Source organism: Anolis carolinensis, chromosome 3 (genome assembly GCF_035594765.1).
Source record: "Anolis carolinensis isolate JA03-04 chromosome 3, rAnoCar3.1.pri, whole genome shotgun sequence".
NCBI lineage: Eukaryota > Metazoa > Chordata > Lepidosauria > Squamata > Dactyloidae > Anolis > Anolis carolinensis.
Genome location: NC_085843.1, coordinates 188490211 through 188514344, shown reverse-complemented (window position 1 = coordinate 188514344; position 24134 = coordinate 188490211). Strand labels below are relative to the sequence as shown.

Sequence of the window (24134 nt, the reverse complement as noted above, 5' to 3'; positions counted from 1 at the left end):
TTCAAAGCACCCCCGACAGATGGCCATCCAGCCTCTGCTTAAAAGCCTCCAAGGAAGGAGCCTCCACCACGGCCCCGGGGAGAGAGTTCCACTGTCGAACAGCTCTCACAGTGAGGAAGTTCTTCCTGATGTTCAGGTGGAATCTCCTTTCCTGTAGTTTGAAGCCATTGTTCCGTGTCCTAGTCTGCAGGGCAGCAGAAAACAAGCTTGCTCCCTCCTCCCTATGACTTCCCTTCACGTATTTGTATATGGCTATCATGTCTCCTCTCAGCCTTCTCTTCTGCAGGCTAAACATGCCCAGCTCTTTAAGCCGCTCCTCATAGGGCTTGTTCTCCAGACCCTTAATCATTTTAGTCGCCCTCCTCTGGACGCTTTCCAGCTTGTCAACATCTCCCTTCAACTGTGGTGCCCAAAATTGGACACAGTATTCCAGGTGTGGTCTGACCAAGGCAGAATAGAGGGGGAGCATAACTTCCCTGGATCTAGACGCTATTCCCCTATTGATGCAGGCCAAAATCCCATTGGCTTTTTTAGCAGCCGCATCACATTGTTGGCTCATGTTTAACTTGTTGTCCACGAGGACTCCAAGGTCTTTTTCGCACACACTGCTGTCAAGCCAGGCGTCCCCCATTCTGTATCTTTGATTTCCATTTTTTCTGCCGAAGTGAAGTATCTTGCATTTGTCCCTGTTGAACTTCATTTTGTTAGTTTTGGCCCATCTCTCTAGTCTGTCAAGATCGTTTTGAATTCTGCTCCTGTCTTCTGGAGTGTTAGCTATCTCTCCCAGTTTTGTGTCGTCTGCAAACTTGATGATCGTGCCTTCTAACCCTTCGTCTAAGTCGTTAATAAAGATGTTGAACAGAACCGGGCCCAGGACGGAGCCCTGCGGCACTCCACTTGTCACTTCTTTCCATGATGAAGACGACGCATTGGTGAGCACCCTTTGGGTTCGTTCGCTTAGCCAATTACAGATCCACCTAACCGTAGTTTTGTCTAGCCCACATTTTACTAGTTTGTTTGCCAGAAGGTCGTGGGGGACTTTGTCGAAGGCCTTACTGAAATCCAGGTACGCTACATCCACAGCATTCCCTGTATCGACCCAACTCGTAACTCTATCGAAAAAAGAGATCAGATTAGTCTGGCATGACTTGTTTTTGGTAAATCCGTGTTGACTATTAGCAATGACCGCATTTGTTTCTAAGTGTTCGCAGACCACTTCCTTAATGATCTTTTCCAGAATTTTGCCTGGTATTGATGTGAGGCTGACCGGACGGTAATTGTTTGGGTCGTTCTTTTTTCCCTTCTTGAAGATAGGGACCACATTCGCCCTCCTCCAATCTGCTGGGACTTCTCCCGTTCTCCAAGAACTCTCGAAGATAATTGCCAGTGGTTCTGAAATAACTTCCGCTAGTTCCTTCAGTACTCTTGGGTGTAGCTGATCTGGCCCTGGGGACTTGAATTCGTTTAGAGAGGCCAAGTGTTCCTGGACAACTTGTTTCCCTATTTGGGGTTGGATTTCCCCCAATCCTTCGTCCATTCCGTGTTGCTGAGGTTGAAGATGGCTTTCTTTTTCTGAGAAGACCGAGGCAAAGAAGGCATTAAGTAGTTCTGCCTTTTCCCTGTCCCCTGTCGCCATCACCCCATCTTCTCCTTGCAATGGCCCTATCGCCTCCTTTTTCTTCCTTTTTCTACCAATGTAAGCAAAAAAGCCTTTTTTGTTGTTTTTTATGTCCCTGGCAAGCCTGAGCTCATTTTGCGCTTTAGCCTTGCGAACCTTTTCCCTACAAGTGTTGGCTATACGTTTGAATTCTTCTTTGGTGATTTCTCCCCTTTTCCACTTCTTGTGCATGTCACTTTTGAGCTTTAGCTCAGTTAGAAGTTCTTTGGACATCCATTCTGGCTTCTTTGCACTTGTCTTATTTTTCTTCTTTGTTGGCACTGTTTGCATTTGCGCCTTGAGTATTTCACTTTTGAAAAACTCCCATCCATCCTTAACTCCCTTGTTTTTTAATATCGGCGTCCATGGAATGCCTCTCAGTAATTCCTTCATTTTTTGGAAGTCAGCTCTCTTAAAGTCCAGAATACGTGTTTGACTTGTCTTAGTTTCAGCATTCCTTTGTATTGCAAACTGCAGGAGCACATGGTCACTTGCCCCTAAGGATCCAACCACTTCAACTGTATTGATCAGGTCTTCCACATTTGTTAAGATTAGATCAAGAGTTGCTGATCCCCTTGTTGCCTCTTCTACCTTCTGGACCATAAAATTAGATAAAGCTTCTGGACCATCATCTAGATAAAGCTTGTAAGTGAGTAAATACTGAAGAGATGTGTCTCATGAAATGGGTTGGGATTTTACATCACCTGCTTTGAAATTACTTACCAATGACCTGAATTGTTGAGGCAGGATGGTGCCCACATTTCCAGTTAGGTATGGAGCTGTTTCATGGTGAATTGTAACATGGCATAAAAGTCATTATTTGTGGTGCTGGTGGAGAATAGAAGACACAACGGATGCTGGTTCCTATTGTGGCGGGTGTTGGGGAGAACCACAATTCAGTGATACACCTACTGGCACATTTTGTGTGAGATGGAAATTTAGAATTGTACCTGTGTATCATATAATATTGGGGTTAGGAAGAATCTCTTGTCTTTGGGGCTGGTCTCTTGACTTTTTTTGGCTTCACCAAGAGACTTACACCCCCTGACTAGCCTTCCATTGTATTAGATGGACATGTGAGCAACTATGATTCCCACGGATTGCTCTCAGGGAATAAAGTATTTCACTCAAGGAAGGTTGAATGCTCGAGTTCTAGGTAACCAACCACTGCAGCCACTCCCACATCAAAATGTCTGCCTGTTGGTTTGCATACCAACAAGAAACAATTAAATAGTAAAGAAATAATACATTTGTCCTTAGTTTAGTCCACTTTTGCTATCTGGGTTTTTTTTAAAATTTCTCTGGTTGTTCAGCAAATCATAATTTTAAATTTGTGTGAGGAATCTGATTCTAGAAAAATACATTTCTGGTTTCAAGAGTAATGTTGTAATTTGAATCTTCTATTCTATCCTGACCTATCAAGGACTGGCTATAAAGTCCATGACTGTATTATAACTGAATACAAATGCTTATGAAATTCCTCCAATTTTAAATTATAACCACAAATGGGTAACTTTTTGAATTACAAATTATGTGTCAAATTACTTGTTTGCATTAATGGCATTTATTCCTAATCTTAAAACATTTGATCATCTTTGGTTTACATCCTTTTTCCTATACATTGGTGAGGTACAAAATATATATGCATACATTATTTAATCATAGAAAAAAATCAAAATGAGATTCAAGGTGTGCATGCATTTGTGTACATAAGAAAACTGTGAGTATGAAGGGGGGGGATGTAAACCGAAAATAAACAAGTTGCGTAAATTACTATTCTGGAACAAATGCTAGAAGGTCTACAAACAAAAACAGGAAAAGGAAAATATAAGAAATAGGCAACTCCTTAAAACAAGAATGAAATTGAGCCTACATATTCCCTCCGAGGTTGCTTCTCTGTAACTATTACACAGCTGCTCTGGGTGACAAGTCGTTACAGGCTATTACATATAAATTATCACATACCTTTATCTGGAACAGCAGGAGGTCGCTCAACTTTTTTCTTCCTTTTTATTTTTATAGGTTGAGCTGTGGACAAGCTTGTCACACTAGTGACTGTCTCTCCTAAGCTGAAAAGCAAGAAAGACCTTGATGAAGGGAGAGCAGAGGAAGAAATCCCAACATACAATGCAATATCGTATCATGCTGTTCATTAGTATAGTATTACTTTTCAGAAAAGCTCCTTCCCTCTTGGCCTTCAGAAAAAACAAAAACAAAGACATGATTGTGGGACCAAGCTTTTGGCCAGTAAAGTAATGCAGTGCAAGAAATAAGTATGGAATATGTGTAATTGACTATTGGAATGCCCCTGGTCTACAATTTTGGATCATGTAACTTTCATGTTTATATTAAGTGTTTTTAATTCAATGTCTTAATATCTAAATGTTGTTTCTATCTTATGTTTAATGGTCTTACTGATTTTAATGTATAGTTATATGTTTCTTGTTTAGATTTTATAATTTGGTTTTATATGTATGTTAGGCATTGAATTTTGCCATTATTATGTTGTAAACCGCTTTGAGTCCCCCCTGGTGTGGGAAAAACACTATATAAACACAGTAAAGAAATATAAATAAATAATAAAACACAGTATAACAAAAATGGTCCCAAATATCCAGACCACATCACCAAGTTTTAGATATCTTAAAAATCGGGAAAATTACACTACATTACACTAGGAATATCAGTCTTACCTTACTTTTAAAAAGTAATAATACTAGTAAAATGATCAATTCCCCCACCCCACCCAGTAACTTGAAATAGGATTTCTCTCAGTCCCAATTGACTACGGCTACACTGATCTGAGTATAGAGAGGAAATAGTATAAAGCAGGTGTATGCTATTGTAACATACATGATGATGACTGACTATTAATTTCATTTTTGTGATAAACAGGAGTTTATCATGGTATCTCACTCCACTGAGTTGAATTTACCATTCAAACATGAGTAATAAATGTCAATCAAGGCAACATTTCATGCATTTGAAAGAAGATTTTAGTTCAAGAAGAGGGATGCCAGTCTCATCAGGCATAGTGAAGTGATTGCTTCAAGAAGGAAGATGTCAGAATTGACAAACTGTGCTCTTCCCTTTTCCCCATCCCTTACCCTGTGGGATGGGTCCTGTCACCAGTATAAAAATTAGGTAATGAAAAGCATTTTTAAAGCAGATGACATATTATTCACAGAAAATAATAAAGGGATCAGAAGTGGAAAAGTTTAAGAAGTCCTGGTCTAGCCCACATTTTACTAGGTTATTTGGAAGAATATAATGGGTGGAACTTTGGACTTAGACAAAAAAGAGAGGTAAGACTTGGAGTGTCATCATCTTTCAATGCGCTCTAGCCTGTGGTCAGAGATCCAGCGTCTGAAGAGGAAGCAGGTGTGCTCTACTTGGTAAGAGCTTTGACTCTTGGTCAACTGACTCGGTTAGGTCATTTGACCTTTCTAAGGGTGGAGCCAGTATCAGAGGGTGAAGAAGCAGCTAAAGAACCTGTGGAATGTTTGTCTTTTTGTTGGGAACATGTGGCAAGCTACATCTGCAACAAGAGCAAATGGGTCACTTGGTTGGAAGAGAAGATCCAGCAACTGGAGGTCCAAATCTCTACACTTAAGGACATTAGGAAACTTGAGGTTGTATTTTGTCACAGCCCGGCAGACTGTTTTAGATGCACAAAGCACATCAGATGAACACAAAGGGGTGGCTATGAGGAGGTCACTTCAAATGTGGAAGAGATCGATGTTTAGAGGAATGTGACACATAGAAGGAAGACCATGCATCATTCTATGAATCTGGAGTAACAAAATAGATTTAAAGTTCTCTCCCCAGACACATATGATGAAGAACTAGAACATGTTTGGGAGAATGTATTGTAGCTCAGCAAGCGACTGAGGATTTTTCTGATTTCTCTGACATTTCAGATGACGAGGGATTTGATGGGTTTCAAGGTGAAAAGTCTGTCAGTGTCAGGAGAGAATTGCAGCCAGATGAGGCTGATGTTTTGGATTCCACAGGGGAAAATGAAAGTCCCAAGTCCCTTAGGAAATGGCCTTTGGCTGATGGGGAGTTTTCACAAGAAGCTAGATTAGGCTTGAGAATGGAGGGAGTGAAAGACTAATTAGATGCTCTGAAAGGCCTTGAAGCCCAGATGCATTCGACATGATCTCATGGCTGCTTGGTCAGGCTTAAATTAAGGAGTGCTGGCTTCATGCTTTTCAGAGGATACAATGTTGCCATAGGAATGGCTCTCCTATCTGTGCTCTCAAGTTCATGATTCAAGTATTCTCAAGCTACCTGGTTCATGCCTTTGTTTCCTTGAAGGATTTACCTTGGAAAAGTTCTTGCTTTCTGGTTTATAGATTTATGGTTGAAGTACTGCTGTGGATTTTGGTTCTCTTGATTTTATGTACTTTGGCATTTTTGGATTACTGCTACTTTTTACTCCCTATTCTGATGATCCCTTTTGGAAATGCCCTTTTCCTCTTTTTACCTGCTTTCTTCAATAAACATTTTTAGATAGAACTATTGGACTCTGGTGTGGTGCTGGGTGAAAAGATGTTTTCAGTGCTAGAGTGCAACAGGATGAGAGGTTCTTGGACTCAACTAAGTGGGCTGTCATAGATGAATGCGTATATGATGCCTCTGAGGATGAGGCCAGAAACATAGAATCACAAAGTTGGAAGAGACCACAAGGGCTATTCAGTCCAACCCATAACATGAAGAAAAGCACAATCAAAGCACTTCTGACAGATGGCCATCCAGCCTCTGTTTAAAAACCTCCAAAGAAGGAGCTTCCACCACACTACGAAACAAAGTTCCACTGTTGAACAGCCATTAAGGTCGGGAAGTCATGGTTATAGAGTTTCATTTCCAAACCTTTGACCATTTTGGCTGCCCTTCTCTGGACATATTCTAGCCTGTCGATGTCCTTCTTGATGTATAAAAAACCAAGGTGACTCAACACCATTATTGAAACCAACTAAGGCCCCTTCCACACAGCTTATAAAATCTACATTGAACTGCATTATATGGAAGTATGGACTCAGATAACCCAGTTCAAAGCAGATATTGTGGATTATCTGCCTTGATATTCTGGGTTATATGGCTGTGTGGAAGGGCCTTAAATCAGCTTAGGCAAGTGAGACTGTTGGAACAAGAAGACTGTTGCATACCTTGCCTTTTACCATGATGAAATTCATTTTGTTAGATCTAGCCTGACTCTCCAGCCTGTTGAATTTATATAATAACAATGAAATATAATGTCAACTATTGAGGCTGAGAATCTTTAATCAATACCAAAGGGGGGGATCACCCTTTAGAGGAGTTGCTTTGAGTTTGTATTCAAAGATAAGGATTAATCTCACAATCAGGAGAGGAATAAGGGTTTGGGGGTATCATTTATGCCTGCCAACCACCTTCCACTGATTAAGGAAGGATAAGTTTTCTAAGGAGGAAAAGGTGAATTAGGACAGGAGGCCTTTGAATCGTTTACACATTCTTTTTGTAATAGGACCTTGGCCACTAAAGACAATGTTGTTAGATGGCTCTGTACAGACACAATGATGGCAGAGAATATGATATGATCAATTTCACCACTTGGGGTGGAGGTGAGGCTGGGACTCTAGTGTCTAAAAAAGACCTGAAACCTTGGAGGAACTTCTCCCCATGGTGCTGCAATCAGGACGATCTTTTAAACTGAAGAGTAGTTTTGATTATTTTGTCACTAATTAACTAGCTCTCCAAAATTTATTCAGCTGAAAACAAATTAAAGTATTTTTTGATTAATCTAGAGTAAAATGCAATATTAAAAAGTGACAATCTTTTATAAGTGAAACTCCTTTTCCTACCTGTTCTGGGAATACTTCACCAAGTAATGCTTCACTGTGAAAAATAGTGAAGAGGGGGGAAAGAAAAAACAGAAAACAGGAAGAAATCAAGAAATGGAGCATGCAAATACCCTGCTCCTGTAACCAAATATAGTTAATTACTGTTTGATTTTTACAGGGTTTTTTTCATGTCAGGAGCGACTTGAGAAACTGCAAGTCACTTCTAGTGTGAGAGAAGTGGCCGTCTGCAAGGATGTTGCCCAGGGGACACCCGGATGTTTGATGTTTTACCATCCTTGTGTAGCCTATCCTTTGCAAGCATATCCAGATGTCCACAAGGTGACAGAGGAAAGGCAACAACATGCAACAAATCTTAATCATTAGTTATTTACAAACAACATGATCCTTGAAAAGCTGAAGGCCATATGCACGGAGCCCCACAACCTTCTTAATCTCAGATTGTCCTTTTTTTGACAAAAATACATAAATTGAATAGATTTGAAAAATGGAGAAACCACCAGAGGAATTCAAACAAATATCAAACAGGTGTAGGGAGGAAGTTAGAAAAGCCAAAGTTGGGAAGCCCTGTAGCTCTGAGGAGCAAGTGCAGAGCTGGAGGGTGCGACTATTATGCGAGGAATAGTAAAATACCAAAATCAGGACCTCCATAAGGGAAGCAACTATTATGCGATGGCGGCTATTATGCAATGAAATAGGGTACCACCAAAGGTTTTTGTACCTCAAGATTCTGCCCTAAATAGAACACCTTTCTCAAAAACAGAACACCGCAGACTTAGGGTTACATACAGATGCCAGGATATTTATGCTAAATCCATCCCATGTTTTCCTGATCCAATGCACACCACCATGCAAATATATTCGAAGCTTGAATATTGTGTTCTATTTACGTATATAAGGAAGGAGATTGAAATCCAAAAAATAATGCCAAACTCGATCTATTACACTAACAGCACTGTACTGAGGCAGTTATAGAGGCAGCTGGATGTTTGAGGATACGCTTCACTCTTCATAACCTCACCCATACCCCTGACCACTTTGTTCCTGGCTTCCAGTACTACAGATTGTCTGAGAAAGAAAGAAGTTAGAAGCTGCTACCACCACTCACTAATAGGATTAAAAACATGGTTATCTTTTCCCCTGACATCTGAGTGTGTGCATATCAGAATTGCAAATCTGCTACTCCTGGGTGTTTTTTTCCTTAGATACCTGGTTCACTTTGCCTTAAGGGCCAGCCCTGATCAAAATTCCCTATGTGAGTATTGTAATATCATTAGACTAAAAGGTGGGATATTTTTACAGAACCTATTCAGTATGTAGAAGATAAGCATTCATCACGACAACACCAAAAGGATCTTCTCAATCTCGTTTCTTCTTGTTCTTCTTGTTCTTCTTGTTTCTTCTTGTTGCAGGGTCAAACAGCTAGCATTCATCCTAAGTGCTATTCCTGCATTAACTAAAAAAGCCTGTCCCACATTTTAGAGACACAATATGTGCTTGGCATTGCGACCATTCATGCTTTCTCGTGGCTTGGATTTTGTCCTAAAAAAGCAGTATCCATCTATCTCAGCATTTCTTCATTACTTACCACGGGACTGTTTCCTGTTGAGCAAAGTCTGGCAGAAGATTACAAGAGTGAATAGCAGAAGACTAATGATGCCTATGGAACACACGAAAACAGCAATCACATATATATCTGGAAGAAATGTGGAGAAGGAGGATCAGATCAAAAATAATTTTTTTATATCCAAGAAGCAAACCTATATTTTGCTACATGGCAAGCACCATGCTGATGTGTCAGCACACATTGCTGTAGCTTCCTCCCATTTTAGAGATCCTCAGGCTCTCTCCAGCACTTGTTTTAATTGTTTTAAACCATTTTACTACAGCATTGTACAGGGTGTTTGAAAAAGAACTCCCTAGTCACCATTTAATTTATACTTAAACTAGGGAGTTCTTTTTCAAACACCTTGTATATAATGGGATTTGAGCATCCACAGATTTTGATATCCACAGGGGGTCCTGAAACCAAACCTAACAGATATCAAGGGCCAGCTCTATGTTATTTCACAGATTTCAAGGGCTTTGTTTTTTGGATATTGAGCTGAAATTTCTAACAAGTATTAGATTTTCATTAAACATTTATTGTATTAGTTTCAAATCATAGAGTAATCCCCATGGAATTTAGTTTGCCATCATATATCCACATATCCTGATGAAGTGACAACTACATTTCCACATGTATGTTCCTGTGAAACAAGAGACTATGGTGATAGTAGCAGTGCTGTTAATAGAGTCTCCTATTTCAGACAAGCTGTTGCTGAGAATCCAGACTAAGGGCAGTTCTGCACAGCCATCTAAACCAAATCAGGATATGGATTATAAATAATCGGTTCGCCGCAGAATGTCTACTGGACCAGTTGGACGCTGGGATGGTGGCCACAAAGATCTGCTGGATCTGAACCCAGGAATATTTTTTTACCTTGTTCAACTGGTTGTACTGATAGGCATTGGCATGATGAGTACTGACAGGCAACAGCATGACCAGCACTGATGGGAAAGAGCATATCCAATCAAAACCAGGGCTAGAGCAAGGCCAGGCACAGCAACAAAAGCATGGATAGTGGGCATTCCCATGGGAACACTGTGGTATCCTCTGGGGGAGGAAGTGTTTGTTTACCTTCCATCCAGCTGTGTTATTTGTCCTTTAACAACCCATTTGCTGCTCTACTGGAGGGCAGGGAAGGGCTGCAGCTAGAGAAAATGTCATGGAATTCACCCATGACATGAATGAGATCGATGGAATAGGCTAAGCTAAAGGACATTTGCCTCTAAGCCCCTAAATATTTGGGATTTACTAGAGATTTTGCTTGTCAGTTATGATCCCTCATACACTGATATGGAACAAGTGTTAGTAAGACTCTTGACTGGTGAGGACAGAACTCACCTTGGTCATTATTGGAGCACCAATGGAGGATAGAGACCAAAACCAAGAGTAGGGAGCTGGGGCAGGGACAAATTGGTCAATTGCTGAAAGAGCCTTGTTGACATTTGATAGGCATTAGTTATTTGTGTATTAGGAATAAATGGCTCAGGGCCCCCCCGATTTCTCCTAATTTTCTCATGTGAGAAAAACCCTTAGACATGAACCTACAAATTCCTCAGCAATTATTGCACCGACTTACTGAAAACATGAATTGGGCTGCGGGACAAGAAATAGCTTTGCTTTCTTGTTTTGTCCAGCAGTCATTTAAATCCATTCATGAGTACAGTATTTTGACATTATATTCTGAGTTGGGTGTTTTTCTGGGATAAAGAGACAGTATATATTTTAAATATCTGTAGGTAAAATAAGCCAGCTGGTTTGTCATTCTGCTGACAGAGGCACAGGTTTAGTGAGAGCAGGTAAATGACAACATAGCTGAGGGATTTGTGTACGTGTGGAGAAGGGGAAGGGAAAGTACAAAAGAGCAGCCTCATTTTTTTCCTGTGGTCAATTAGGACATTTCCAAAGTGAGTAACTATGTAGAAAGGAGTGGGTTTGAGGAAACGGGAAACCAACAGGGAATATGGGTGAGAAGGGAGGAACAATTGTATCACTGTAATACTTTTTACAATGAACAAAACATGTAAGGCCTGCAAGATAATTGTGGAAGAAAATTGAAAAGATTGGGTGGGAAAGATAAGGGCTATTCAAACTACACAATTGTAGAGATCTGGATCCTGATCCAGGATCTACCTGCAAACTGCATCCTCACCTGGCTTTGAAGTTTCAATGCCTACCTTTACAGTGGGAACAGGGACAAAATGTTTGTTTGGAAATAATTCCACCTGCATTTAGTGGCATATAAACAAAAAAAAATGTGGATAATAAGAGTAACTGGTGCTGTTGTAATCTGATCTTTTTGAAATGACATCTGCCTCCATCTAGTGGGCTTCCTCAACCCATCATGAGCTTTTTTTGTGTGTCAGCAGCAACTTGAGAAACTGCAAGTCGCTTCTGGTGTGAGAGAATTGGCCATCTGCAAGGATGTCGCCCAGGCGACACCTGGATGTTTTGATGTTTTTACCATCCTTGTGGAAAGCTTCTCTCATATCCCCGCATGGAGCTTGAGCTGATAGAGGGAGCTCATCTACACTATCCCTGGGTTGGATTTGAACTGGCAACCTTCAGGTCAGCAATCCAACTTTCAAGTCATCAGCCCTGCTGGCAGAAGGGTTTAACCTACTACGTCATCGGGGGCTCCACATCATGAGCTGCTGTCACTGAGCAGCACATAAGGACAGGTGAGAGGAAAATAAAAGCAGTAAACCACTAAGTGGCTTTTAGCTTCTTAGCTTTCCCCTTAAGCAATGTACACAACAAAAACAGTTTTTCCTGACAAGTGTAATACTCACAGGAATGGAATTGTGCAAAAAGAGACGAACGGTCCCATGACATAAGCACAAGACCTTGGGGTACAAGTTGGAAACAAACTATATGGGCAGCAAAGAAACTTGAACCTCTGCCCTCCAACCCACAAAATGCATAACAATATACTGATTATATATCCGGTAAATACTGTTTCCTTTTTGATACAAATAAATGTATAAACACTTCATAAAATACAAATAATTAGAAACACCTTCCTGGCACAGCTCTCTGCTTTTCAAATCATTCCTGCATAACAGAACTTTCTAATAAATTCTAAAAAGAATTCTAAAATAAAAGAAAAGGGAAAGCATATACTGAACCTTCAAAAAATTTCCAGGCTTTGTGATTTTTCCCAGCAGTGGACTCATCTGAAATGTGGGTTGAAATCACTGTAAAGGACACACAAACATAGTGGCAAAAATTATTCAGTTACCGTACTTTCTTTTTATCTGAAACTGCATCAAATAAGTTCTCAGACTAAGTCATCCACCAGATTATTCCTTGTCTCGTGCTTGAATCTAATTTCAAGCTTTACAGATAAACAGAGAGCAACACTGCAAGTGCAGGAAAAGTGGACGAAATTCCATTGAAAGACATGCCTCTGAACTAGTGGTGATGGATATAGATTTTTTTGGAAAATAACTGGCATATTTACTTCTAAATCAACTGAGAATATAATTATTTACTATTTTTTTAAAAAATTATATTTTTAAAACAGCAGGAAAACGCATAATCCAAACAAAATGTATTTTAGAGCAAATCAAAATATGGAAAAAATGTAAAAGCCATAAGGAAAAAAAATGTACTGAGTTCAAATGCTCATCTCCATGGACGACATAATAAACTTTGGGTCTGTCTTACTTCTAAGATGCATTGGGCCGGTCTTTACCACAGCAGGTTAAACCACCAGCTGCAGTAAATCTTGTCAATCGAAAGGTTGACAGTTCGAAGCCCGGGTTAGGGTGAGCTCCTGGCCTTTGGCTCAGCTTCTGCCTACCTAGCAGTTCAAAAGCAAAATGTGAGTAGATAAGTAGGTACAGCTTTTTAAAAGCGGGGAGGTATTTAAAGCACCCATAAGGAAAAGCCAGAAAAATGTTGTCGATTTGATCAGGAGGAAGTTTACAAACAAAACTCTTCAGCAGGGAGATGGCGACCCCCTCCCCCCCGGTGGCCATAACCGAGCAAAATCCTCCAAGATGCCAAATATGAAAAAAGCATATATACTTCTATCTATGTACAATTGTCTCTCTTGCCAAGTGTATAAAAACGACATTGAATGTTTGCCAAATATGTATGTTCTGTGATCTGCCAAGTCTCCTTCAGGGTGAGAAGGGCAATATAAATACCGTAAATAAATAAAATGACAGATTAGCTGGAACTTTAGAAAACTAGAATTAAACAAACATTCCAAAATTCATCTGAATAGGATTGGAGTTTCCAGAGCAATTTCCTTTAAATACATCACAAAACTGCTTTTATAAGATCCCCCCCTTTCAAAAAGCAAACAAACCCACATACATATAATGGAAACTGCAGGGGGATATATGTACAGTATGCTATTTAGGTTGGAAGAATCATATGTGTATATATAGAAAGGGTGAAATTAGGTTTGACAGTAATACAGATCAATCATGGAATCACAGATCTGAGAGCTGGTCATCAAACTTTTTATTTCCAATGAAAAAAAATTGTCCTCATTCCACCATCTTAGTTTCCCCTGTCGGGAAATGATGTAGGTAAGTACTGCACTGGGTTTTTGGCTACCATGTTACACTACTGATTCATATTTACCTTGAATCACTAGGATGTGATACCATCAGGCAATCTTAATAAATAATTTAATTGCAAGTCCTCGTCCTTACTTCTAATCATCCATAGAGATGGGGAAAACTAAAACTGCAATGTCTGGCTAGAATTATGGTGACGAAAATTAATATTCTGTCCATGATGTGCTATCTTTTCAAACTTCCCAAAGTACAGTACAAGCTGACTCTTAATACCAGATTTATCAATTGTAGAAGTTCCACCTCTCTACCTCTTAAAATTTAGCAAGGCTAAACTTCCCAAGGCTACTTGATGGCAATTGTTGAAAACAATTCAATGAAGTAGTTATGGGTGAGTACAATAGGGCCAAGTAAAAAGTACTGTAGCTCCTTTCAAAATGGTCTGTTTTATTCTTCACACAGCTTGCAGTATTGGTGACATATGGTCTGAGACACAGGTTCTTGCATCCAGATATCCCATCAATAATGGTGCTAAGAGTTAAGACTTTCTTGACTTGCCTGGTATATATATTTTGGGTAATAGATAAAAGGGATGCCTGGGGTGTGTCCATTCCAATTTGGCTGTGTACAGCAGTGGGAAAATATGTGTCCTTCATAGTCATCAGTGGGATCACTTCACAGTCACTGGACTGGCATGGTTGTCTCGTTCACACACCAAGAAAGGGACGTAGATAACAGTGACCATTAGTTTTGGAGCTTCCAAACCAGCAGAAAAAGCCCCTTTGATAAAGAGGGATAGATGAAGAACCACCTGAGTCCAAAAAACTGGACTCTGCATCCTAGAAAATTAAATCGGCAAAGTCTGGGCATTAAAGGTATAGAACTGGATACAGGTCTATACCTTGCCTCACTACAACCTTGGCACCAACTCTCATGCTGGAAAGATACCATGGAAAGTAACTCTCATAAGGAATCTAGTATAAAGATTAATGAAGATTGAAGAAACACTACCACTTCAATGACAAGATCAGACTTCTCCTGAATACATCTTGATATACATTTGTTTAAAGGCTCGAGCAGAAGCCTGAGGGATTGCAACTTTAATTAAATTCAACAAGCAGATTATTTCCTTTTTAATGTATTTGAGAGGAGAGAAAGATGATACAGCAAGAGTAAATAGCTTTAAATATTAATTTAGACTTTATTTAACACTGATATATCCATCTGTGGGATCTTTATACAGGATTTTGTAAAAAAATATGGCATGGGAACTTGTCCCTTGGTCTTCTTTGGGCAATCTGATTGGTTCATGATGTTCATGACTCCTCCTTTTTCAACCTGTTTTGTACTAATGTCAGAGTTATTTCTGATACTGGATAGCATATAGAAATTCAATTTCATGTTCTGGACTTCCAGAGGCGTTGATGTAGATTCCTTAGTTTTATAGTGCTGAGAAGGTTTCTTGTGTGTTGATCCAAGGTCCATTATCATATTGTGGAGGCTGAAGTGATGCTTGTGAGCACTTGTACTGACTTGAAATGTTCTTAATTTATAGATGGTGGAAGAAAGCCGGGCTTAGCACAATGGGCTAAACCAATAGCTGCAGAAAAATCTTGCCGATCAAAAGGTCGGCAGTTTGAGCCTGGGTAAGGGTGAACACTCGCTGTTAGTCCCAGCTCCCTGCCCACCTAGCAGATCGAAAGCAGAAATGTAAGTAGATAAATAGGTACTGCTTTTAGCAGGGAGGTAATAAAGGCGCCCTTGATTGGGAAGACGTTTAAGAATGACAAAGCTCCTCGGCATGGAAAATGGAGTGACAGCACACACACACACATACCCCGGCAGCCGGAGTCAAGTACAGCCTCCAAGATGCCAGAAATAAGATGGGAAATGTCTTTACCTCTGTCAGTGAATTGTCTGTCCTTGTTAATTGTATAATAGCATTGAATGCTTGCCGAATGTGTTTCCGTAATCCACCCTGAGTCCCCTCAGGACGATAGAGTGGAATATAAATAAAGTATACAGTATATTCAGATCATCACAGAACTGTATTATGTGTATAGGTTTGAAGGAACAAAATAATAGGCCTTGTGAAAAGTCAGACTCCTCTGGCTGGTTTAATGCTTGGTTATATAGGTTTAGAAAATTTCTTTTTTTTAGTTCTCAGTGTTTCTGATATGAATCACTGGGGACTGTATTAAGTAAGATTGTTTCTCTTCACTGTGTTATTGCATCTAAGGAAGTGGACTGATATTGCAAAAGCACCATTATTGGATGCAAGGACCTGTTTCTCAGGCCATATGTCCCCATTGTACTCACTCATTTTCAGGAACGGGCACAACGGTTAGTTTTAATCATGCTGCTAGATTTCTTTTTTCCCCTTTATTCCGCGCCTCCTATTTTTTTTTTAGAATGCAAGATAACTTTAACTTATTGGAACACTGGGGAAAAAACAAAATAAATATTAACAAGGATAATGCAAGTTTGATCAGGAAAATGAGATGCTCAAACATAAGGTGGGTGACACTTGAGTTGATAGCAGTACATATAAAAAGTGTCTTGGGATCCAGGTAAGACTCCAGCTTAACTTGAGTTATTAGTATGACATGGTAGCAAAGAATTAAAATAAAATAAAAAACCAATGCAGTTCTAGACTTCATCAAGGAAAATAATTAAACTACTGTATTCTGTTTTAGCCATCCCTATGTGGAAAAGTAAAGGAAACTGGTGCACTTAACCTGGAGAAGATATAATGCAAAGGTAAAATTATAATAATGTATTATGGCTGGATTAATCTCCAATTCTGGAAGGTCTAGTTCATTAGTTATCAACCTGTGGATCCCCAGGTGTTTTGGCCCAGAAATCCCAGCCAGTTTACCAGCTCTTGGGATTTCTGGGAGTTGAAGGCCAAAACATCTGGGGACCCATAGCTTGAGAACAACTGGTCTAGTTTCTATATGTCAGGGCTAGTGGTGGGGATGAAGAAGAAGGGCTGCTTCGCTCAGTATCTGACTCAGTGGAAAGCAGAGAGCAGCAGCCTGACACTGAGGAATCTACCCCTGCAGAGCAGAACCAAATTTAGCACTGATACCCACCATGAACAACTTGACATACGGTGGGTTTTAGGGGGGATTGACCCTGGCTGATAGGAGTTAGCCCATTACATCTAGAGGCCACAGTTTACCCACATTCTTACATATTTTCTAATGGGATTATTCATAAAATCCAAGAACAAACAATAAAGTTTTCTAATAAATAGTGTTACAAATTATCTAACGCATGCATTGCCGGGTACATAAGAATAATAATAATCTTTATTCTTATACCCTGCCTCCATCTCCCCAAAGGGACTCGGGGCGGCTTACATGGGGCAACAGCCCAGGCAAATACAATAAAAACATAAAATACAGCAATTAACAAAAACCACGTGTGGATGAGAATAAACATTAACATAGATAGCAAAAACATTAATAAAAAAGCATATTAAAATACGACAGTAGAATCATAAAAACGAACTGGGCAAAAGTGCACTGAGCAAGTTTTGTAAACATGAGATAGTTGGTAAAGTGCTACAAAATTGTGGAAGAGTTGGAGTGGGGTATACATCAGCTAGTATACATATAATAAATGTGAAAATATGTTTGAATGTATGCTTCTATCTTTCTAGCTATGTTTGTATGTATTTTCCATGATGGTTCCCACTTCCAGCGAGCGCTGTGACTCCCAACAATGACAGATCTGGATAAAACTTGGTATACATATCTACCATAACTAACAGAAATATTGGAAAGGTTTGAAAGGAGGGATTGACCCTGAATGATGGAAATTGTAGTTTACCCACATCTAGAGAGTACGGTGAATACTACCAACAATGGAACTGGACCAAGCTTTGCACACATACCCACCATGACCAACTTTGAGTACTTGGGGCTGGGGTTGCAGCGGAGGAAAGGACCCAGGAAGATGGGAACTATAGTTCACCCACATCAAGAGAACATCATGAACCCCAACTATGATTAATCTGGACCAAACCAAACATGCTTATCATGACCAACTTTACATACTGGTGCGGGAGTTGGGTGGAAGACTGACCAACTATGTGTTGTCAAAGGCTTACCTCACAACCTCTGAGGATGCCTGCCATAGATGTGGGCGAAACGTCAGGAGAGAATGCTTCTGGAACATGGCCACACAGCCCGAAAGACACACAACAACCCTCTGACCAACTATGTTGGGTGTTGTAGTTCATCCATAATTAAAGAACACTGTGAACTTCACCAATGATAGATCTGGCACACATACCCATCATGACCAATTTTAAATACTGATGGGACTTGGGGGAGAGTGGCCCAGGGTGTTGGGAGATGCAATACACCCACATCATGAAAGAACTGTGAACCCCACCAATGATGTATCTGTACTAAACCTGGAATGCAGGCACACCATGACCAATTGATGGAGTTTGAGGGAGAATTTGGGGGGATGACCTGGTGGTGGTTGGGGGGAGATAGACATCTTTTTAAATCTCTGGCATCAGGAGGCAATGCTCAACTCTGGCCGTGGGGAGATGCTCTTGTTTTATTTTTCCATGCCGAGGAGCCTGTTGTCCACAGACATCTCTGATCGGTTGCCGGCATGTCTGCATGGGGCGGCCTTTTACCTTCCCACCAAGGCGGTACCTATTGATCTACTCGCATTGCATGCTTTCGAACTGATAGGTTGGCAGAAGCTAGGGCTGACAGCAGGAGCTCACCCTGACTCATGGCTTCAAATTGCCAACCCTCCGGCCAGCAGATTTCCTGAAGATAGCAGTTTAACCCACTGTGCTACCGCGGCTCCAATTTGTTTGTAAGTTGGAACAGGTACACTTTTTAAGTATAGCTCCAGCCAAATATATAAATATACCCCTTCCCCACCACCCTCTCTCTCTCTCTCTCTCTCTCTCTCTCTCTCTCTCTCTCTCTCTCTCTCTCTCTCTCTCTCTCTCTCTCTCTCTCTCTCTCTCTCTATATATATATATATATATATATATATATATATATGGATTGCACAGGGAAGGGTTAACACCCTGGTGGTGTTTGTTTTGCTGTCTGTGCCCCTGCTCAGAAGATTTCACCTCACTTTCTGTCCCTGTGATAATTGGATTTTTGAAAAATTTAAAACAAGGATTGGTGATAAAGCTTCAGCAGAGACACCCTTCCCCGTGATAACTCTTCCACAAGTGGATTTCCCTTCCAAGAGGTAGATTTCTCTCACTTCCTGTTGTCTCAGGTGCTTGTAACTCGGGGCCTGTCTGTATTCCAATTTACAGAGCCTTTATCACTGAATTTCTATTTACTATATTTGAGAAGTATTTTGCAGCACAAAATATATTATTGACTTTTTATAAAAGTAATAGTTATTTTGGATTTAATTTTCTGGATTATGGTAACACAGGAACACAAGCAGGTATTGCATAGAGAGGGCAGATTACAACAGAAGCTGATATATTCTCACCTTGGATTTCTGTAGATGCACTGCCATTAGACCATACTATCCACTTGTTTCTATGCTTGCCAATTTCCTGAACTTTGCATGTATAGTGCCCTTGGTCAGCTTGCTGGAGATTCAGTATCAAAAATGTGTACACTGTTCTATATTTGTCTTCAAAAAGATGAAGTCTTTGTTTATAGAAGTGATGTGTATAATTTCCATAGTACTGGACAACTCCATACTTAGTCATTTTGAGTATCAAATACTCCTTTGTAGGCGGAAGGACAAAGACCCACCGGACAGCTAGCAGATTCTCTAGTCGTCTTTTTTGAGAAACATGGCAAAATAGTGTAGCATTGTCTCCCGTCATATATAGTAGTTTGGGTCCTGGAGAGACAGTCACATTCAGAGCTTTGCATACTTCTGCAAAAGAGAAAAGAAACAAATTCAAGTTGACTTTCAGTATTGAAAGGAGAAAGATCTCTTCCATGAAGATTTTACTTTGATTCTGAGGAGACCCTGTTTTCCCAGCACCCATCCTAAGACAGATGGCGAATAGCAAGCTCATTGAATTATTATGTTCTGTATATTTATTATGAGTTTTTGTATTGATTTGTTGCAACTGTTTGGTGTTGTTATTATCGTGTTTGGCTTTGGGGGCATGGTAATTGAAAAACTTCATCACAACAGAAGTTCTATCTATGTCCCCCGGTCACACACACATACACACAGATACAAATGTTTTACAAATAAAATCAAAATGTTTTACAAATAAAATCAAAATGTTTTACAGATAAATTCAAAATAAAATCAACATTAGGGGCCATGGTGGTGCAATGGGTTAAACCACTGAGCTGCTGAACTTGCTGATCGGGAGGTTGGCAGTTCGAATCTGCAGGACGGGGTGAGCTCCCACTGTTAGCCCCAGCTCCTGCCAACCTAGCAGTTCAAAAACATGCAAATGTGAGTAGATCAATAGGTACCACCTCGGCGGGAAGGTAATCAGCGGTGCTCCATGCAGTCATGCCAGCCACATGACCAGGAGGTGTCTATGGACAACGCAGGTCTTCAGGTTAGAAATGAAGATGAACACTATCTACAGAGCCAGAGATGAACACCACCCCCAGAGATGGAGATGAAAGGGAAGCCTTTACCTTTTTCTGTGTGTCTGTGTTTCATTGTTTGGAGGCATTTAATGTTTGCCTTGTACCTTGCTTACTTGTGTCTCTGTATATGCTGGAATCTGCCCTTGGGAAGATATGGTGGAATACAAATAAAGTTGTTGTTGTTGTTGTGATTAAAACATCATTTTCTGTAATTCTTTAATACCAAGCATAGCGTGCCTCTGTATATCAGTTCCTGGTTAACACAGATGAGAATGTCCTACTTGTGGAATTCCAATGGACAGCTGTCTGAAGAGTACTGATTCAAAATACTAAAGTATGTGCATCCATTCAAATAATGTTACCTAAATTGTGATTAAATAAAAGTTAGATTACTCTTAATTACACATTTAAAATATCAATTTGTGTAAGTTCAACTCCTGCCAACAACGGATCCGGGCCAAACTTGGCACACAGAACCTCCATGACCAACAGAACACACTGAAGGGGTTTTGGGGGGACTGACCTGGCATGGTGGGAGTTGTAATTCACCCTACATCCAGAGAGCACTGTGAACCCCACCAATAACGGATCTGGACCAAACTTGGCATACATACCCAAAATGGTGGAGTTTTAGGGGAATTAATCTGGCATAATGTGAGTTATAGTCCACCCACATCCTTATGTATTTTCTTCATGGGATCCTTCATAAAATCCAAAAGCAATGACTATTCAAATTAATAGTGTTACAAATTCCAAATACCTAACCTGGGCATTGCTGGGTACCTATCTATATATATAAAAGAGTGATGGCATCACGGCAATTCACAAAACAACAAAAGTACAGGCCCCCCAACCTCAAAATTTGACAACACAACCCATCATCCACGCCTCAAGGTTGATACAACAAAAAGAAAAGAAAAATAAAGTCCTAATTAGAGGGAGAGCAATAATTTTTTTTATCCAATTGCTGCCAGTTTAGAGGACTAATCTCTGCCCACTTGGTTGCCTAGCAACCAAGGGACAGCCAGGTTTCAGTTAGGGGACAGGCAGATTTAGGCCTCACTTAGACTTCTTCCACAGATTATCTAATTTGCACTGGATTATATGGCAGTGTAGACTCAAGGCCCTTCAACACAGCTATATAACCCATTTAGAATCTTATATTATCTGCTTTGCAGTGGATTATCTTGACTCCACACTGCCATATAATCCACTTCAGTGTGCATTTTATACAGCTGTGAAGAAGGGGCCTCATATAATCCAGTTCTAAGCAGATAATTTAAGATTATCAATATACAGTAGAGTCTCACTTATCCAACGTAAACAGGCCGGCAGGATAAGTGAATATGTTGGATAATAAGAAGGGATTCAGGAAAAGCCAATTAAACATCAAATTAGGTAATCGTTATACAAATTAAGCACCAAAGCATCATATTATACAACAAATTTGACAGAAAAAGTAGTTCCATGCACAGTAATGCTATGTAGTATTTACAGTAGAGTCTCACTTATCCAACACTCGCTTATCCAACGTTCTGGATTATCCAACGCATTTTTGTAGTCAATGCTTTCAATATATCGTGATATTTTGGTGCTAAATTCATAAATACAGTAATTACTATATAGCATTACTGTGTACTGCTTTTTCTGCCAAATTTGTTGTCTAACATGATGTTTTGGTGCTTAATTTGTAAAATCATAACTTAATTTGATGTTTAATAAGGTTATTCTTAATTCCTCATTATCCAACATATTCGCTTATCCAACGTTCTGCCGGCCCGTTTATGTTGGATAAGTGAGACTCTACTGTACTGTATTTACAAATTTACCACTAAAATATCACAATGAATTTAAAACACTGACTACAAAAACATTGATTATGAAAAGGCAGACTGCGTTGGATAATCCAGAACATTGTATAAGCGAATGTTGGATAAGTGAGATTCTTCTTTAATATGAAATAATTACTGGGATAGAATAATGCAGAACAATATAATCTCTAAAACCAGGACAGTAAATAAACAGGGGAATTCCACACAGGAAACAATCGGGGCCAGCTAACACCTCCCAACAAAGTATTCCCATCATCAAAGTCTGGCAAATCCTGTTTTCTCAGGGCCACAGACAGTAGAAGCACATAAAATATCGCAAACAACACCACTCTGAAAACAAGGGAATTCCAGACAGGAAACAATCAGGGCCAGCTAACACCTCCCAACAAAAAATTCACTCAGGGAGGAAACAGCCAGGCTTTAAAGCTGCAAGGCCATTACATCCTAATCATTTTTCCTAATTGCAGCATTCATACTTGCCTCCAACAAACAAAAAAAACCAATCAGAAATATTGTATATTCACAACCTTTAGGAAATAATATCCCCTGATGGCGCAGCGTGTTAAAGCGCTGAGCTGCTGAACTTCTGGACCGAAAGGTCACAGGTTTGAATTGGGGGAGCGGAGAGAGCCCCCACTGTTAGCCCCAGCTTCTGCCAACCGAGAAGTTCGAAAACATGCAAATGTGAGTGCATCAATAGGTACTGCTCCGGCGGGAAGGTAACGCCGCTCCATGTAGTCATCCCACATGACCTTGGAAGAGTCTACGGACAACGCCGGCTCTTCAGCTTAGAAATGGAGATGAGCACCAACCCCCAGAGTCAGACACGACTGGACTTAATGACTGGGGAAAACCTTTACCCTTGACCTTAACTACCACCAATTCCTCAATACTTTATTTCCCATACCACCAGACTTCGCCACAGCAACGTGTGGCCGGGCACAGCTAGTGCTAATATAAGTCAAACTTTGTATGTATGTATGTATGTTTATATGTATTTTACATGATGGCTCCCACTTCCAGAGAGAACTGAGTCCTACCAATGACAGATCTGGACCAAACTTGGCACACAGACCCCACCATGATCAACAGAAAATACTGGTGGGGTTTAGGGGGAGGGGAAATGACCCACATTTTTGGGAATTGTAGTTCACCCACAATCACAGAATTGTGAATCCAATTGATGATGGATCTGGACCAAACTTGGCACACATTGCCTACATGACCAACTTTGAATACTGCCCAGGTTTGGGGAGGGTTGACACATAATTTTGGGAATTGCAGTTCACTCACAATCAAAGAGCAATATGAACCCCACTAACAATGGATCTGTACCAAACCTGGCATACATGCTCATAATAGCCAGCTTTCAACAGTAACAGGGTTTGGGCGGGGGGACTGACCCACAAGCTTGGGAGTTGTAGTTTACCCACAGTTCATAACTATCAGTCATTTGTAAGCTGGATGTTTATAACTCGGGGACTGCCTGTAAAAGAACAATCTGAGGATAACATTGACAGAGGGGTTGAAGTTTGAACTGTTTGGAATGCCAGCAAAGCAGTTATGAGAGGATGATAGTTTTCTTTAAAATAGCATTCAATAATAAAAGGGATAAGGACAAATGCAGGTGATTGTGAAGGAAATTAGTAAGAAAGAAAATGAATTCAAAAGATCAGTAAACAGTGTAGCAATAAGGCCAAGTAAGATGTTACAGTCACAGTTATATATGATGATAGTGAATGAAGCTGAAACAAAAGTGAGATATTTAAATGCAGCTTGGATGAAAAATGTGTCTATGTAATAATTGCTATGCAGATGAAGAAATGTACATCTGTATCCAATCCTTTGAGCTTGTGTAGTCAACACATACTCATTGTGTGGAGTACATTGCTAAATCCCAAGGGGCCGTCCCCAGCTGAGCTGGCTCTCCCTACCTCTCCCTCACAGGATCAGAATTCAATTTGACTTCAACAGAAGAGAGTTGGGCCAAAACTATCAAAATGAATTTCAACAAGGAGAAATGTAGGATGCTACACATAAGCAGAAAAAAATGAAATGCAAAGATACAGAATGGGGGATGCCTGGC

General features: G+C 40.2%; 1 protein-coding gene across 2 annotated transcripts in view; it reads right to left on the bottom strand.

Annotated features, from left to right (window-relative positions):
* vstm4 (V-set and transmembrane domain containing 4) overlaps positions 1 to 24134 on the bottom strand; it is a 91567-nt gene that overhangs the window by 65100 nt on the left and 2333 nt on the right. For both annotated transcript variants that reach the window (XM_016996241.2, XM_003225394.4), the window contains exons 2-6: positions 19135 to 19533; positions 12235 to 12303; positions 9089 to 9196; positions 7504 to 7537; positions 3623 to 3726 (exon numbers count right to left, since the gene is read on the bottom strand). In XM_016996241.2, coding sequence (XP_016851730.2) covers positions 3623 to 3726; positions 7504 to 7537; positions 9089 to 9196; positions 12235 to 12303; positions 19135 to 19533 — 714 coding nt within the window. The remainder of the gene's footprint in view (positions 1 to 3622; positions 3727 to 7503; positions 7538 to 9088; positions 9197 to 12234; positions 12304 to 19134; positions 19534 to 24134) is intronic.